Source organism: Littorina saxatilis, linkage group LG3 (assembly GCF_037325665.1).
Source record: "Littorina saxatilis isolate snail1 linkage group LG3, US_GU_Lsax_2.0, whole genome shotgun sequence".
In the NCBI taxonomy this organism is placed as follows: domain Eukaryota; kingdom Metazoa; phylum Mollusca; class Gastropoda; order Littorinimorpha; family Littorinidae; genus Littorina; species Littorina saxatilis.
The window spans coordinates 55093349-55110058 of NC_090247.1; the positions used below are offsets into that span (position 1 = coordinate 55093349).

Below are 16710 nucleotides of genomic sequence, written 5' to 3' on the forward strand. Positions count from 1 at the left end.
AATTACGCTGGTAACACACTTACCTGTCAGCAGCATTATCCAATTTGCATAGACGGACGCAGTAGTCCACTTCGTTTTCGATTTGCTTAAAAAATTATTCTCGCTTCTGATTGGGCCACTGTTGAGCAAGCTATTATATCCCCGAGGGGGGAGGGGGGCGGATACAAACGCTACTTTACAAGACCGTTAGTTTTTCTGGGTAAAAAAAACTATCACAGGTTATTCGGAAGAAAAAGGTATTCCCAATAATGCTGCGGAAAAACATGTAAACATTATGTTGCGGAAAAAACTACTTTGAGAGGGAAAGGAGGCACACCGTTAGGATGTCATTGTCCTTAGCGTATTATCAGTTTTTCAGTTTTTCTGCGGAAAAACAGTAATGATGTAGAAAAAAACCGGTTTACCTGCAGCATTTTTGAATAATGTCATCATCCGCAGAAGCATCGTTTTTTCCGCAGCAAAACAGTTTTTCCGACAAATAATGCTAACATATTTTTCCGCGGAATTATTGGGAATAACTTTTTCTCCGGAATAACTTGTGACAGTTTTTTGTACCCAGAAAACACTGAGCGCCGAATGACTTCGTTGCCTGAATAAAGTCATATATATGCATAATCCGCTAAGGACGACTACCTCCTAACCGTGCGTCTCCTTTCCCCCTCAAAGTATTGCTGACTGGCCAACAGATGACAGCCACTCCTATTCAACATTGTATTGAAGGTTAGTCTGGGGGGGGGGGGGGTGTTAGCAACCGACGACTATTCAGTGACGGAACAGAGAGAGACTGCTGAGAGAGAAAGAGAGAGAGAGAGAGAGAGAGAGAGAGAGAGAGAGAGAGAGGGAGAGAGAGAGAGAGGGAGGGAGAGAGAGGGAGGGAAAGAGAGAGACATAGAGAGAGAGAAAGAGGAAGTGAGAGAGAGAGAGAGTGTTCGAATGTCTAGTTTACATACATTTTGCATCAAACCGGATTATGCGTCTGCTGCCCCATTCGCGACGGTCTTCAACCCGGTGTACGACCATTTCGGATATTTGACCGCCTCTCGCATGCACGCTCTAACGAATGATTCCAACCCGACAATAGCACTCCTTTGCATCAAGTATGACTCCTTTGTCACTAAGACTCCCGTACCAAAGCTGAATACGAGCTGTTTTTGTAAAACAAGCGCATTTCTACATTTGAAACCCACCGAGCAGCCATTTCCGGTGCTTCGTCACCACGATTTCTGGTTTTAACATTCAAATACGGGAAAACGCAAATCCTTCTTCAACATATTATGCATTTCGAAACAAAGTTAGTCATCGCAGATGCAGTAGCTCATCTTTAATCCAGACATAAATCAACAACTTTGTGGTTAAACGGGAAAATGCAGACCGAATCGAGTGTTCAACAGTGTTCACCAGCTTACCACTTAGCCGGTTATCCCCCGTGCTCTATGTTAAAACATTTAGTCAAAACTTGACTAAATGTAAAAAGCAAACAACCGAACAAACAAACGACGAAATAAACCACACATGGAAAGAGTGGAAGGTTGCTGGGGTCGATTGCATCAGGCTAAACGGGTTCATAGGGTATCAAACTTACGACAGTTCGGGGTGCAAGCTGTAATTATCAAACACTCACAGAGAGCAAACGTTCAGAGAGCGAGAGAGAGAGAGAGAGAGACAGACAGAGAGAGACAGAGAGAGACAGAGAGAGAGAGAGAGAGAGACAGAGTGAGTGAGCGAGCGAGTGAGCAAGAGAGAGAGAGAGACACACACACACACACACACACACACACACTCACTCACACATACACACACACACACACACACACACACACACACACACACACACACACACACACACAGTGAAACAGACACGCACACACATACACAGACATACATATACGCACAAAAACCAGGAGTGAGAGCGAGAGAAACAAGAAATTCCTCCGAGGTAGGAAAAACACCCCCGTCAAAGGGAAATAACCTTCTCAGTTGGTGGCAGTGAGAATGGTTATTTCCCTTTGACCATTAATATGTCCCTCTATAAGTCCTTGTAGAATCTTAATCCACCAATAACTCCCTAACCGGGTGTTTGACTGGTCCCAATTTTTGTAAGGACCGTGTCAGGAATGTATAGAACCTGTTCACCAAGTTTGGTGACGATCGGTCCGTTCATTCTTGAGATCTATATGCGAACACAAACAAACAAACAAACAAACACATCGAGCGAATCCTATACACATCCCTATACCGGGGGTGTAAAAATGAGAAAGAGAGAGTCGTCAGTAAGAGTAGTGGTATTGACACGTAGCGATAATGACACGCAGCGCTAAAAGATGTAGTGCTGTCGACACGTAGTCTTTCTTTTCTTTTCTTGTCGTTTTCAACCATTCAAGGTTATATCGCGACGGCGACACGTAGTGATAATGAACGAATGATAGTGACTCATAGACAAATTATTTGTAGCACTAATCAACGTAGCGATAGCGGCACGTAGCACAAATGACACGTAGGACAAATGACACGTAGCACAAATGAAACGTAACGCTAGCGATACGCACCCGCTTTTTTCCTTGTGTTACGGAAGTGGAATACTGCAGAAATTTCTGAGGCAGACAAAGTTGTGAAATGCTTCATTTTCTTGTATGTGATTTGGTGTGTACATTTGTTTGCGTGTGCTCAGTTTATAAAATGTTGATCACAAACACGACTAGCAGAATACGAGATGGTCGTATACCGAGTTGCATTACCCGAGCGGGCCAGCAGCGAATTAAGTGAAAGAGAGGCGTAGATCTGTCGGAACAGAAAGTGTTTTTACATTTAGTCAAGTTTTGACTAAATGTTTTAACATAGAGGGGGAATCGAGACGAGGGTCGTGGTGTATGTGTGTGTGTGTGTGTGTGTGTGTGTGTGTCTGTCTGTCTGTCTGTCTGTGCGTGTGTGTGTGTAGAGCGATTCAACTATTGGACCGAACTTTATAAAATTTGACATGAGAGTTCCTGAGAATTATATCCCCGGATGTTTGTTTTTTCGATAAATACCTTTGATGACGTCATATCCGGCTTTTTGTAAAAGTTGAGGCGGCACTGTCACACCCTCATTTTTCAATTTTTGATTGAAATTTTGGCAAAGCAATCTTCGACGAAGGCCGGACTTTGGTATTGCATTCCAGCTTGGTGGCTTAAAAACTAACAAGTCGCGTAAGGCGAAATAACAACATTTAGTCAAGATGGCTTAAAAACTAATGAATGCGTTTGGTCATCAAAAATAGGAAACTTGTAATTAAAATCATTTTTTTATTAAACGATCCAAAAATTATTTCATCTTATTCTTGTCGATTTCACTGCCTTTTCCACGAGCGGTGAACTGACGAAACTACGAGTATGTGGTCTTGGTGAAAAAAGCAGTGCGTTCAGTTTCATTCTGTGAGTTCGACATCTTGACTAAATGTTGTTATTTCGCCTTACGCGACTTGTTTTCTTCTCTCCGTCTATTTGTTGCATTTTCAAACTCACTGGTCAACCCATGAGTCATAGCATTAGGAAGTGTTTGAATGTGTGCATGTCCGCCGGCCGGCCAGACGACCAATCGGCCGTCTGTAAATCGATTTAATGTTGGAGTGTTTTTTTCTTTTTTTTTCTTAAGCTAGATCTCTGAAAATTCACTCACTTTCATGGTTTTCTGACCTCCAGCCACTAACCATGCCTAAAGCTGACTCGTATTTGAAGGCCACAGTAAGGTCAAGGTCAGATAAATGGATGATTTTGAAGCTTATTTAACTTATTCGACGTACCTCTGGAGATCTAGGTTCAAGAGTATTAAGAGACATCCGTGACAACCCTCTCCCTCTCTCTCTGTCTGTCTCTCGCTCTGTCTCTCTCTCTCTCTGTGTCTTTCTCTCTGTCTCTCTCCCACCCTCTCTCTGTCTCTCTCCCTCTCTCTCTCCCCCTCTGTCTCTCTGTGTCTCTCCCCCTCTGTCTCTGTCTCTGTCCCTCTCTCTGTGTCTTTCTCCCCCTCTCTCTCTCTCTCTGTCTCTCTCCCCCCTTTCTCTCTGTCTCTCTCTCTGTCTCTGTCTTTGTCTCTCTCTGTCTCTCCTCTCTCTCTCTCTTACACACACACACACACACACACACACACACACACACACTCACACACAAACACACTCACACAACACACACTCTCTCTCCTTTTCGATTTTTTCTCTTTCTTTCTCTCTCTCCTTCACACACACACACACACACACACACACACACACACACACAAACACACAACACACACACAAACACACAACACACACACAACACACACACAACACGTACACAACACACACCACACACCACACACACACACACACACACACACACACACACACACACACACACACTCTCTCTCTCTCTCTCTCATTCTCATTTTCTTTCTCTTTCTCTCGTTCTTTCTCACTCGCTCTTTCTCTCTCTCTCTCTCTCTCTCTCTCTCTCTCTCTCTCTCTCTCTCTCTCTCTCTCTCTCTCTCTCTCTCTCTCTCTCTGCTTTAAGCGTGTTTTTATTCAATTTCTCATACACACGTTTCAAACAATAACAACATTAACAACGTTAACAAGCAGATTGCTTATGGACACGTTCTTTAAATGATAATCAATACACATTCCGATAGCAAAACATGGCGAACAAGTGATAGCTTCAACACTTATCTTGATACTCTTTCATTATATTTTATACAAATAAGATGAAAAGAGAGAGAGAGAGAGAGAGAGAGAGAGAGAGAGAGAGAGAGAGAGAGAGAGAGAGAGAGAGAGAGAGAGTGAGAGTGAGAGAGAGAATGCCTGGCTGCATCAATTGCAGTCACAGTATTTAGAGACAAGAGGGCGTCGTCTATGGTAAGGATTTACATTGGAAACCAGGACCGGCAGTTTGGAATATAAATATTCTGGGGTTAAACGATTTACAATTTTATAATACAGCAAAAGTTTATGACGACGTCGCCTTTCTTTCAGAGGCACAAAACCCGATTCGTTATACAGTTTGTGGTGGCTTGTGCCACGTACTACACCTACAATGATTCGGATTGCATCGAGATGCAATGTCTCCAACTCGTCTGTCAAACACTGTATACAGTCATCCCAAATAACGTCCGCGTAATCAAACAATGGTAACATAAAAGATTTATATATAACTTCAAGTGATTTTCTGTTTAAACGATGCTTGAATAAACCAAAACACGCAATTGACTTTCTACATTTTGCAATTAGACTTTTTATGTGGGAATCCCATTTACAATTACCTTGTAGAATGATGCCAAGGTGCTTGTGATTTTCATTATCAACTAAGTGTGCATCTTCGAAATACAATGGTGGAAGTAAAACATTTTGTTGCCTACAAATGTCCAACAATTCTGTCTTTTGACAATTAAAAGTGACTTTCCATTTAGAAGCCCATGTGCGAATTTTATCCAAATCAGAATTCAAAATCTCTGCTCGTACATCATCGTTATCTAAACTTAAATACATATTCGTATCGTCTGCAAAGAGTTTCAACACTGATTCAAGACTAACATCAATATCGTTAATATAAATGAGAAATAAAAGAGGTCCTAAGACAGAACCCTAAGGGACACCTGCAGAAGGGGTAGCATAACTTGATTTGGTTCCTTTCAGTACTACTGCTTGCCTGCGATCGCTCAAGTAATGTTCAAACCAAACAAGCAAGGGACCTCTTATACCTATCGCCTCAAGCTTGTGGAGCAGACCGCGATGCAAGACTTTATCAAAAGCTTTTGATACATCAAAAAATATTGCCTGTGACATAATGTTTTTATCAAGTGCAACACACAAATCATCATATATACTTAATAGTTGATAAACAGTCGAATCACCAGCAATAAAACCAGATTGGCAGTGTGTAATCAATTCATAATTTTGCAAATAACCAAACACACGGATTTGTATACATTTTTCGAGCACCTTCCCAATACAACTCAACAAAGAGATCCTGGCCCTACCGGCGATACCAGTACTTCAAACTTGTCTTCGTCAGATCCTCATTGACGAATATGTTGGGGTGTCGCTGGGGTCCCGCTGAGTCTCCTCTCTTTAGGGCCGGCCATTCCAGGTTCGTGAACAGTTTGGTGACATCGGCATTCTTTAGATTTTTCCTCGATCGCATGAGTTGCTCTTTTTTCCGGTGAGTTGCCATCTTCACGATAATCAATCGTGTATATTGTTCGCCACCGGTTAGCTTGTGGCCTACCCTGTGAGACCTATCTATATCGCCGTCGCAGAGATCCACACCAATAGCCTTTGCAAGTTGCTTTACTATTTCGTCAGTGTTTTCTTTAATGCTTTCTGGCACCGGCCCGATTCTCGAGCTGTTTCGTCTTGTGTACTGCTCAAAGCCGTCGAGCTGCTCTTTCAGGTCTTCGATCTGCCGATCTTTGGCCTCGATCGCCTTTCTCAGGCCAGAGATCTCGAAGCGGAGCTCCTGCGTGACGCGGCTCGCGACGGCTTTGGCAAGTACTTCGATTAAGTGTGGATCACTTAGGGCCTGCTTCAGATCTTCTATGGACGAGGTAGGCATGGTGTCAATGATTGTTTTACTCATGAAAGCTGGATTGTTAGAGATAATGGGTTCTTCAGGGTCTTCGAGGAAGCTCCCATCCGTCCGCTGGTTCTTAGACACGTTGTCTTCCTGGGTTAGAGGCGACGATGCAGGCCTTTTGGCGTCTCTCCCAGTGGAGGTGGACATGGACACGACAAGGAGCCGAGGTCTCGGTCACAAAAACGAGAGTGCAGGTCAACACTGCGTATTTGTAAACAGAAGCGTTCAAGTAGGTCACACGTGGGCCGTTTAGACAGACACAGACACCGGTCCAGCTCCACGGGAAAACCACGGGGAACACACAACAGGGGTGACGTCTGACTAGGCCAAGTTCAAGATCAAGGCCAAAGCCAAGTCAAGGTATCGCTTCACAGCTGGCAGAAGTTATTCATGGAATTCACGTGAATCTAAAAAAAGAACCACCGGTTGTCCTTGCAATCACCGTACATGGATGAATAGGATTTAGAGAAAACCCGTCATTTCATCTCTCTCTCTCTCTCTCTCTCTCTCTCTCTCTCTCTCTCTCTCTCTCTCTCTCTCTCTCTCTCTCTCTCTCTCTCTCTCTAATTTGTGAGCTCGCGTGAGTTAACGTGTGTATGCCTACGATATTAATTGCCGTCATCAGGGAATATTGGTATGGTTTGACAATGTCATAGTTTGTTTCAGACTTTTATTTTCACTCTGTAGGCATACATATTTCATGAATATTTAATAAAATACCTGGGAGTTTGACGTCCATTGGGAAATAAATGCATCGTTCTACCTGCTCAGCACAAGACCATAGCTTTTGTGTACTAAATGTTTGAGAATTAACAGCATTTACAGTTGTAATTCTGTGCAAGTGAACGCTGTCAGTGATATGCACACGACGCACATCGTTGACCTTTTGTTTCAAGAACATGGCATGTAAAATGTAATGAAAATCTTCAATATGTGAATACCGATGTGAAACGAGATACAGCTTTTGTCGAAATATTTCTTGAAATTATACTGATTTGTCAAAGTTGCCCTTTTGCTGTGTGTGGTTGAAGATTTTCCAGCCCCCGAAAAGGGATCTTGTCCAAAGATGTGTCACCCAACTGAACTGTCTTCTATTCCACCTATAAACCAGCATCTGGTCTATTGAGGCGTGGGAGAGTTAGGTGGCTTCTTGGTCCTCACAGAAAAGTGGAGCAGGTGATTATATAAGTATTTAACATCTGCTGTCAACTGTCAGTGAAACCAAAATGTGCCCCCAAGCCAGTCTTCACCATATATGGCATTCCTGACATGATGTCTGACAATGGTACCCCGTCTATGAGTGAGATAAGCTTGCTTTGGAGTATGGTCTGAGTGAGCATCACACTTAGAGTCCATCAGTGGTTTCCAAAAGCCAACGGAACAGCTGAGGAAAGCATGGAGATATAAAATCATCCTCGCTCAAACTGACGCCGACGCTGCGTAGGTGAACTACAATGCAACCCCACACCCAGCGACAGGCATCACTCCCTCAGTCGCCCGTAACCCAACACGAATTGTTCTTGTACTGAGGAAACTTGAAGCAATGGCCGTCCAGGTGGCTCAAGTTACCGTCACAAAAGCAAAACTGCCGGTTTCTTGAACATGCCTTGAAGCCATTGCGTTAAAACGTCACCAAGGTTCTAGGATATCCAGATAGGATAAAAGTCTGCTGAACACACGCCAATTTTGAAGATCACAGCGAGGTCAAGTACGTAAGTTTGTTATTCTTTAAGCCTAATTTGTAAAACTGTATACACACTTCTAAATGACCTCTAGAAATCATAAAAGTGTGGTCATTCCTCGACAGTGACATGTATACACGGGAAGCTGCTAAATGCCAAAAGGAAGGGGTGGGGGGAGAATTTCACGCATTGTTCGCAAGTAAAACTTTTAAAATTGAAAAAAGGAACACAGCGTACAGTAAAAACAAGCTTTCAAAAGACAGTTTACATACCCAGCCAGTGCAGGATTACCTGCCTTTTGAGTGAATTTTTTAAGGAGGTTGCACTTTTAACTTTTTGGCGAAGAGTTCTAAAGCGATACTCCCGAAAAAAAACTAAACTTGCAAAAATGTAAATAAATCTATACGAGGAAACGGTGGGTGTTCATTTTGAGACCCATACCTGTTCATAACATAGCCTTATTGTATGCAAGAAGCGACGGGCGCAGTGGCCTATTGAATCAGCCTCCTATGCGGAAGGCCGCGGGTTCGAATTCCGGCCGCTCCTGGTTGGTTAAGGGTCAAGATTTTTCCAATCTCTCATGTCATTTTTATGTGCCGACCTACTAGTGCCTTATCTTCACTTCGTGTGTACACGCAAGCATAAGTCACGGAAAGATCCTATAATCCATGTCAGAGGTCGGTGCATGTGTTATTGAAACACGTAAATACTCCCCCGACACACACTTAAAAACCCACTCGTGCAAAAACATGAGTTAACGTGGGAGTTTCAGCACATGGACGAAGAAGAAGACGAAGACGTGTGCAAGCTGAGCTTTAAAGCGAAGGGTGTTGAACTCAGAGTCTATTTCTGTAGACACATGCGACTCCTGGAAGATAAGCTGTGCTGTACGACAGTTGCGAAGAACTGAGTTTTAATGAGTGAACGTCGCTGCAGCTATCTAACATCGTGGAGTCAATATGAGGTATTATATCAACATAAAACACACACTATTATTTATCATTTCAGACTTTACATGATGTTTGAGATCAGCCAACAAATATAAACTCCTTGATAACATATTGCACAGGTAGTTTTACACGTGTTAGCCACTTCATGTCCGCATTGACAGTCACCCTAATTGTGCAATGTTCGTGAAATTGATTTATTGGAAATGTCCCTATTTACAGTTGTAATTTCAGAGGATTTATTTGATGCTTTTGTCTTGTGATAATTACCATGTCTTCAGTCTTGTCTTAGTGTCATGGCGTTAGAAGTGAACCGTTTTACAACCTCATCCAAAGTGGTCTTTATGAAAAGATTCATAGAGTTCCAGAAAGAGACAAATGATCCGCATTCTAAAAAAACAAACTGAACAACAACAATCCAACTCGTCACAGAAAAATCCGATACGTAGCCATGCAAAAAAACAAAAAAACAAAAAGATACAGAAAAGGCTATTGGGAAAGGACATGTTTCGCCGATGCAGTGAACGAAATTCTGTAATATATAATTATGTATACAGGAATAGACACCCTCATTAATACCATTGTGTACTATTAGCAGCATGCATTCAGTTAAACCACTTCATTGATTAGATTTCCATCGTAGGTTTTACCTTTCAGTTAACATGCGAGTCCTGAAATAAACACACACACACACACACACACACACACACACACACACACACACACAGACACAGACACACACACACACACACACACACACACACACACACACACACACACGTGAGTACACGCGCATTGCCACCGACAGACACACATATAAACGGACAAGCCACGATTAAGATATACACACACACACACAGGTTCACGGGAAGACAGACAGACGGAAAGACAAACACACGCGCGCACACTCATACACATACACAAACAGACAGACGTCTGCACGGAAACACCAGCAAAAAAGACACACGGGCACTGACACACACATACACACAGACACACACAGACACACACACAGACACACACACACACACACTAACACACACACACACACACACACACACACACACACACACAAACACACACACACACACCAACACACACAAACACACACACACACACACACAGACACAGACACAGACACACAGACACACACACACACACACACACAAGTACACGCGCACAGAATAATTGTTAACCGATCTTATTTACAAGTGCCCTATTCCCAAGGCCTTTCAGCTTCCGTAGTTGAAGTGATATAATGGAGCACAATCCATAAAGAAATTACACCAAAAGCTATCCAGTTCGCGCTATATGTGGTGATCACTGTCACCACGCATCAGAAGCGGTTTCTTAAAATAAGCGGTTAGTTGCTCTCTTAGTCAGATTCCAAACGGTCGTGTATGAAGAGTAATTTCTGTAATTTCACTTCCTTCTCTGTCTTCTTCTTCTTCTACTACGTTCTTGGATTTTTCTAGAATACATGTTTGGCTTCCTGAATCTAACGGATTTTCATCTACTTCGACAAAAGAACTTAGTTACGGAACATGTTCGAGGAAAGCATTATAGAGTTTTCTAAATTACAGCACAGCAAATGTCTCTTGATAATTATATATACATATTATATGTCAGAAAATCAAAATTGCCCCTTAGAGTTAACATCTTTGAGTAATGTTGACCAGACAGACAGACCTTCAGATCTCTGACTGCTGTAGAATAGACGAACTCCAGAAAGAACTCTGTTGGGCTTGTATGGGCTGTGAACAAGTGAATACTCTTACTTTCGTTACTTTTATCAGACGTTCATCTCGTGCACATGTTTCGCTGGTGACTCGCCTATGCTGCCACGCGGGGACGTTTGTTTTAATAAAACCGTGAGTATTCGCTCTTGCACAACTCTTACAAACCCGCCAGAGTTAAATCATCGTCTATTTCAAACGGTGTACGGAGAAAAGGGGGACCTGGAGAAGACAATAGGGAGATTCAAGAGACAGCACGTTTCGTTTTGCAGCTCGTTTCGTTTGGTGAATGAGTCACCCCGCGAAACGGAACGTGAAACGAGACGGCATAGGCCACAGACAAGATTTAGATGTATTCACGTTTCGTTTCGGAATGAAGGAAGGGCGATAAATCTTCAAGTGAAATTATCACGTCTGTCCTCGATCAGAATGGGGAAAAAAACCCTAGGAGGTGGTCCAGAATCGGGCATACTTTGATTATTTTCAGTCCAAATAAATCACACAGACTTTGTTTATACAAAATCACATACGAAGCCAGAATAAAAATTCGATGCGATGACCTACTTCTGCTTCGCCATTTGCTTTCTTCACCATGAAGTTGGATAAATGTACCAGGATCAGCACCCTTCAAAATATTTCAGTTCACAACAGTTGTCTACCTCCAATGAACACATTCTCAGCGCTGAAAGACTGTGAAAGGGTTGATGAATCTAGCAATGCATAAAATGGCCAACAAATAAAACTGTTAGTGAGCAAAAATACTCACAAAAGTTGACGAAATATTGTTCGTTTTTTGGGGGTGGAAAACGTGACTGCGTTTTGACGTTCCACGTTCCGTTTCAGTTGACCTTCACCTTTCCAGCGAGAGACTCCCGAAATGATGACGTTTACCACGACTTCAAAACGAAACGTCCCGACGTTTCGTTTATTAAATCTCCGTACTAAGTATCATTTGTCTCGCTGTTCGGTCTAACAGTATAGACGTGTGATCAACAAGAAGAAGGAGAAACGGTGCACCAGAGACGTTGTGTTGTGACTGGCGGAGGAAGATCCCGACAAATGTCTGTGTAGCTGTAATAGCTATAACTGGCGATGGCGTGGTACAACCCACAGTGGATCTGCTTGGTCATAGCTTTGAATGGATTTTTCACTTATAATGCAAGTACTTCTTCTACTACACGAAAGCCTGTTCGCATTGATTCCCAATCCACCTCCAATGATGAGTCGAATGTTACCACCATACCCGCTTCAAACGAGGACAAAAGACAGCTAGAGTTTGAAGCCACCACTACTGGAACGAGCCACTGGATCAGAGAGGGTACGAGCTTAGTGACTCCCATATTTCCCGGGAACACAGAAACTGAGAAGCATCCAACTCAGATTCTCTTGACGCATCACGGGAACTCAGAAAACACAAGTGCAGGGAACCCGACAGAAAATTCCGGATCTTTCCATCGTAGCGAAGAAAACACGAAGGATACGTTTACTACTCACTACAGTTGGAACAAAGAAACGACGAGTGCCAAAGACTTTCTATTGGGCTACAATCCAGGGGTGTGCAGGGACGGTAGATACATCCCTGAATTTAATGACACCGAACCCTATGCTTTTCCGTGTGAATGCACCCCAGGGTGTGAGATGTACGGCACGTGCTGCCCTGACAACGCCACCGATCTGATGTCAGCTGGCTACACAGGCTGCGCAGGGTCAGGATGGTACGTCCTCGCTAAGTGCCCGGCGGGATGGAACGACGACAGCATCAGGGAGAACTGTGAGGAAGGGAGACCGATGTACCCGAACGAGGACCTGGTCAGTGACCCCACCACCAACGTCACCTACAGAAACGCGTTCTGCGCGCTGTGTCACGGGGTCTCTTCCTTCACGCGCTGGCCATTAAACGTCAGTTGCTACAGCTTCCAGGAAGTGTACTCTGCTGTCACCCAACGAGAGTATTTGCAACTGGCCCTGGCCAGTTACTGCCGTGTGGCCAGTTCCCCGCCTGACGGAACCTATCCACGCAAATGCAAATACGCCGAGTTTTCCAATATCAAAATTGTGGGCAGCTGCGACACTACTAGGTTGTCGAAAGGTGAAAACTACGAAAAAGACGTAGCTGCGAACTGTCTCCTGTACAATGCTCACATCCTCCTTGTGCGCTACGGTTTTAAGGTCTACCAAAACCTGTTTTGTGCCATCTGCATAGGTGCAGACCCCATAAGGTATACTCGTCCACCGGATCAAATAGGGCCATTATTTCCGCCAAAAACAGGACCACCTTTCTCTTTTCTGCTAGGCTTAAGTGACCGTGACGATCCTTTAGGGGAGCGAGCTGACCGGGACTGTCTGCCAGGGCTGTGGCGAAATCTTGAGGTTTGCTACACATGGTGTCCTGGTACACAACACTTTTTTTCACTTCAATTTAACATGCACAAATATATTTCAAACAAAGACAGCTAGAGTTTGAATTTATAACAGGGACAAGCGCACGCACACTGACACGCACGTGTGTTCGTGTGTGTGTGTGTGTGTGTGTGTATGTGTGTGTGTGTGTATGTGTGTACGTGTGTGTGTGTGTGTGTGTGTACATATGTGTGTGTGTGTGTGTGTGTGTGTGGTTGTGTGTGTGTGTGTTTGTGCGTGCGTGCGTACGTGCGTACGTGCATGCGTACGAACCTTTTCTTTGACAAAAAGAGTGTCACACCCAGACCTAATTCTGTGTATGTAGGTGTGCGAGTGCATGTGTGTTTGTGGGGTGTGTGTGTGTGTGTGTGTGTGTGTGTGTGTGTGTGTGTGTGTGTGTATGCGTGCGCGTGTGTGTGTATGTGTGTTTGTGTGTCTATGTGCGTGCGTGCTTGCGTACGTGCGTGCATGTGCACACAACTCTAAGTCTTCGAACCTTTTCTTAAACAGGAAGAGTGCCAAACCCTGACCTGCACACCAGGAAAAGTCTTGAAAAACAATACCTGCATTACTGCCATCAGTATCGTTCGTGGTCTTAGTTACTATCTTAACATAAGTCTTGGACCTTCTGACCTGGTCCTCCTGAGCTTCAGCAATCTGTCTGTGTTCCATGCTGAAGTTAAAAAAAATGTGCTTGAGAAACTTGCAGACCTTTCACGAGCGTTTCGGCTTTCAATCTTCATTGACAGTTGGCCCTCAGCAAGCTCGCCTGGCCTCGAACAGATCGCGCAAGTGAGAGCCACAGGCTTCGTCCATGCCTACCATGACACGAGCCGGGACGATGCAGAGTTCGCCCTTGTCCATACTCTCTTCTACACAGACTGGAACATTGTGTTCAAAGACAGAAGCATACGCCTGACGCCAGCCTACATCAGCCAGCCGGCCAAGGAGCGTCTCGCACATACACGTGAACTGACAATCCAATATGCACCGCATGTTATGCATGGGCATGAAACAAACCTGGTCCTGTTGTCACCTGCGTTGATCTGTCCTTATGTCAAGTTCAGTCACAACACGTTCAAGCTCCAAGCTGCCGGTGATAGGGGAGAGAACATCAGGCTATTTCTGACTGCTGTGGAGGGAGCGGCGGAGGTCACGGACCTCCGACACACCTATCTGGACGAAGACAGCCTGTACGTGTGCTATGATGTTCTGAAGAACTTGAGACGACCCACCTGGCGATCAGCAGAGCTGGACTGGCAGTACGTGCTGACGATGGTGATGATGCCGCTGTCAATGCTGTGCCTGCTGCTGACTCTAGCTGTGTACTGTCTGCTGCCGTCACTGCGCACACAGCCTGGGCTGAACACCATGTGCACGTGCACTGCCTTGCTCCTGGCCCAGCTCAGCCTGTTGGTGGCCGTCCACGCGCAGGGAACTATATCCAGACCCTGGTGTCAGGTGCTGGGAGCTGTGGTCCACGCTGCCTGGCTCCAGGTCTTCTGCTGGACCTCCATCTGCTCTGTGCACATGTTCAGGGCGTTCTCTGCCAAGACCTACGGCCATGGGTCCTTGTCGTCGACGTCGCGCCGTTGTTCCTGGCAAACAGCATGCAACATCGGCATATCCGTCTTGGTACCGGTATTCATCACAGGGGTGGTGGCATTGGCGAGGTTTGTGACGACGAACGGGAGAAACGTTGGGTACAGTGCGGTGAGCTGTTACCTGGAGAGCACGGTTCTGGTGGGAGTGTCCATGGTGTTGCCAGCGTCACTGCTGCAGTTGTTCAACCTGACACTCTTCGTCCTCACTGTGCGTCGCATCCACGAGGTAAGGACAGCTGAAGTCACCCCAGCTGTCAAATCAAGTCAGTCTTTTGTGAAGGCATTATAATAAAGTCTCCGTAAAGAATGCTAAATTTCAAAGGAATCGAACTTCAGGAACTCCTGTGTGAAATATGCGTGAGAAAGGAATTTACTGTTTTCAAAAGTGTGATAGCTGGCTACGAGACAATTCCGAGGAGTATATAATTCTACTGATGGGAAGTTGACATAATGAAGAAACAATTAGCATCCAAGCCCCCAAAAGTATTTCACTCGCAAAGTCATAATGGTCGGATTTTCTTGAATCGATTTTGAAAGGATTCCAGAGCAATAAATGCACAGTATTTGAAATACAGGGGAACTTTTAAGTACCAAAGGGTCTTAAACGAGTTATCATATATCTGTTTTTGTTGTTTGTCTCTGTCTTTCTTTTTGTAGGTCATGCGTCTGAATCCTCGCTCCGAGGACCAACAAGAATCACAACGTCACGTGCATGTGTGCGCTCGGCTTTCTCTCCTCACTGGCATCACCTGGTTGATCGCCTTTGTGGCAGAGGGTCTGAATGTTGATTGGCTGCAATTCGTTTCCATTTTGGCCAATGGTGGCCAAGGCGTCATGATACTTCTGTCTTACGCTGCAACTCGCCGCATCGTCGCCATGGTGGCAGTCAAAGTCGGCTGGGAGCCTCGTGAAAGATCTTCGTCATCTCAATCTACTAACTCCACCTTCCAGTCCAGGAATGCTTGACGTGTCTTTCCGAAATATTTCTAGTGAATTAGCAAGCTGTGGCGATGTCCACTCCTCTCTTGATGCACGTTTCTGTCATATTCCAGTGCCACAGACGCAATGCCTTGACTAGCACGCCATGCAGAGGACAAAGTCATTCCTTTCTTACAGAATACAGAATACAGGATATGTTATTTCCCAAATTTGGGAATTCGTTCTGACAGATGCGGTGTTCACTCCATTTACTCTAGCCAAGCACACCCAACATACGCAGTTATAATTATATAAAAAAAAACATTAACACCATAATTACTATTAAACATCAATCGTCAGTCACAAGCACACACACACACACGCACACGCACACACACACACACACACACACACACACGCACACACACACACACACGCACACACACACACATATACACACACACACGGCGCACGCACACACACACACACACACACACACACACACACACACACACACACACACACACACATCTTGCTTGATGGACGCTGCGTTCCTCCTGAGGATTAAAGTCGCTTGTTCATCTCAATGTTTGTTATTCTCTCAGGCGCCAGGAGACTGGTCCCGCATAACTCTCACCTACTCCATTCCACATGTCGTATGCATTTGGAGCGTTTACTTCCCTGTTTGTGTATCAGAGCGTTCCCCCTGATTAAACTCCAAGACCTCGAGAAACATGTGGTGCAGGAGTCCAGTGGTTTTTAATTTTTTTTAAAAATGTTTCTACTTTAAATATACCTATATCATTAACAATGCTAGATCTGAATGTATTTTAAACAATTTTTCT

At 44.4% G+C, this 16710-nt stretch overlaps 1 protein-coding gene across 1 annotated transcript; it reads left to right on the forward strand.

Moving 5' to 3' along the window:
* The first annotated feature begins 14636 nt into the window (after positions 1-14636).
* Positions 14637-15959, forward strand: LOC138960967 (G-protein coupled receptor Mth2-like). The gene is made up of 2 exons (XM_070332592.1): positions 14637-15173; positions 15605-15959. The coding sequence occupies exons 1-2, from the start codon at positions 14640-14642 to the stop codon at positions 15911-15913; spliced, it is 843 nt and encodes a 280-aa protein (XP_070188693.1). The 5' UTR covers positions 14637-14639; the 3' UTR covers positions 15914-15959.
* Positions 15960-16710: the final 751 nt, after the last annotated feature.

Excerpts from the sequence above, each read along its gene's own strand:
- LOC138960967 (XM_070332592.1), top strand. The coding sequence starts at position 14,640 with ATGCTGTGCCTGCTGCTGACTCTAGCTGTGTACTGTCTGCTGCCGTCA. Across the intron at positions 15,174-15,604 it reads CTGTGCGTCGCATCCACGAG|GTCATGCGTCTGAATCCTCG; the intron begins GTAAGGACAGCT and ends TTCTTTTTGTAG.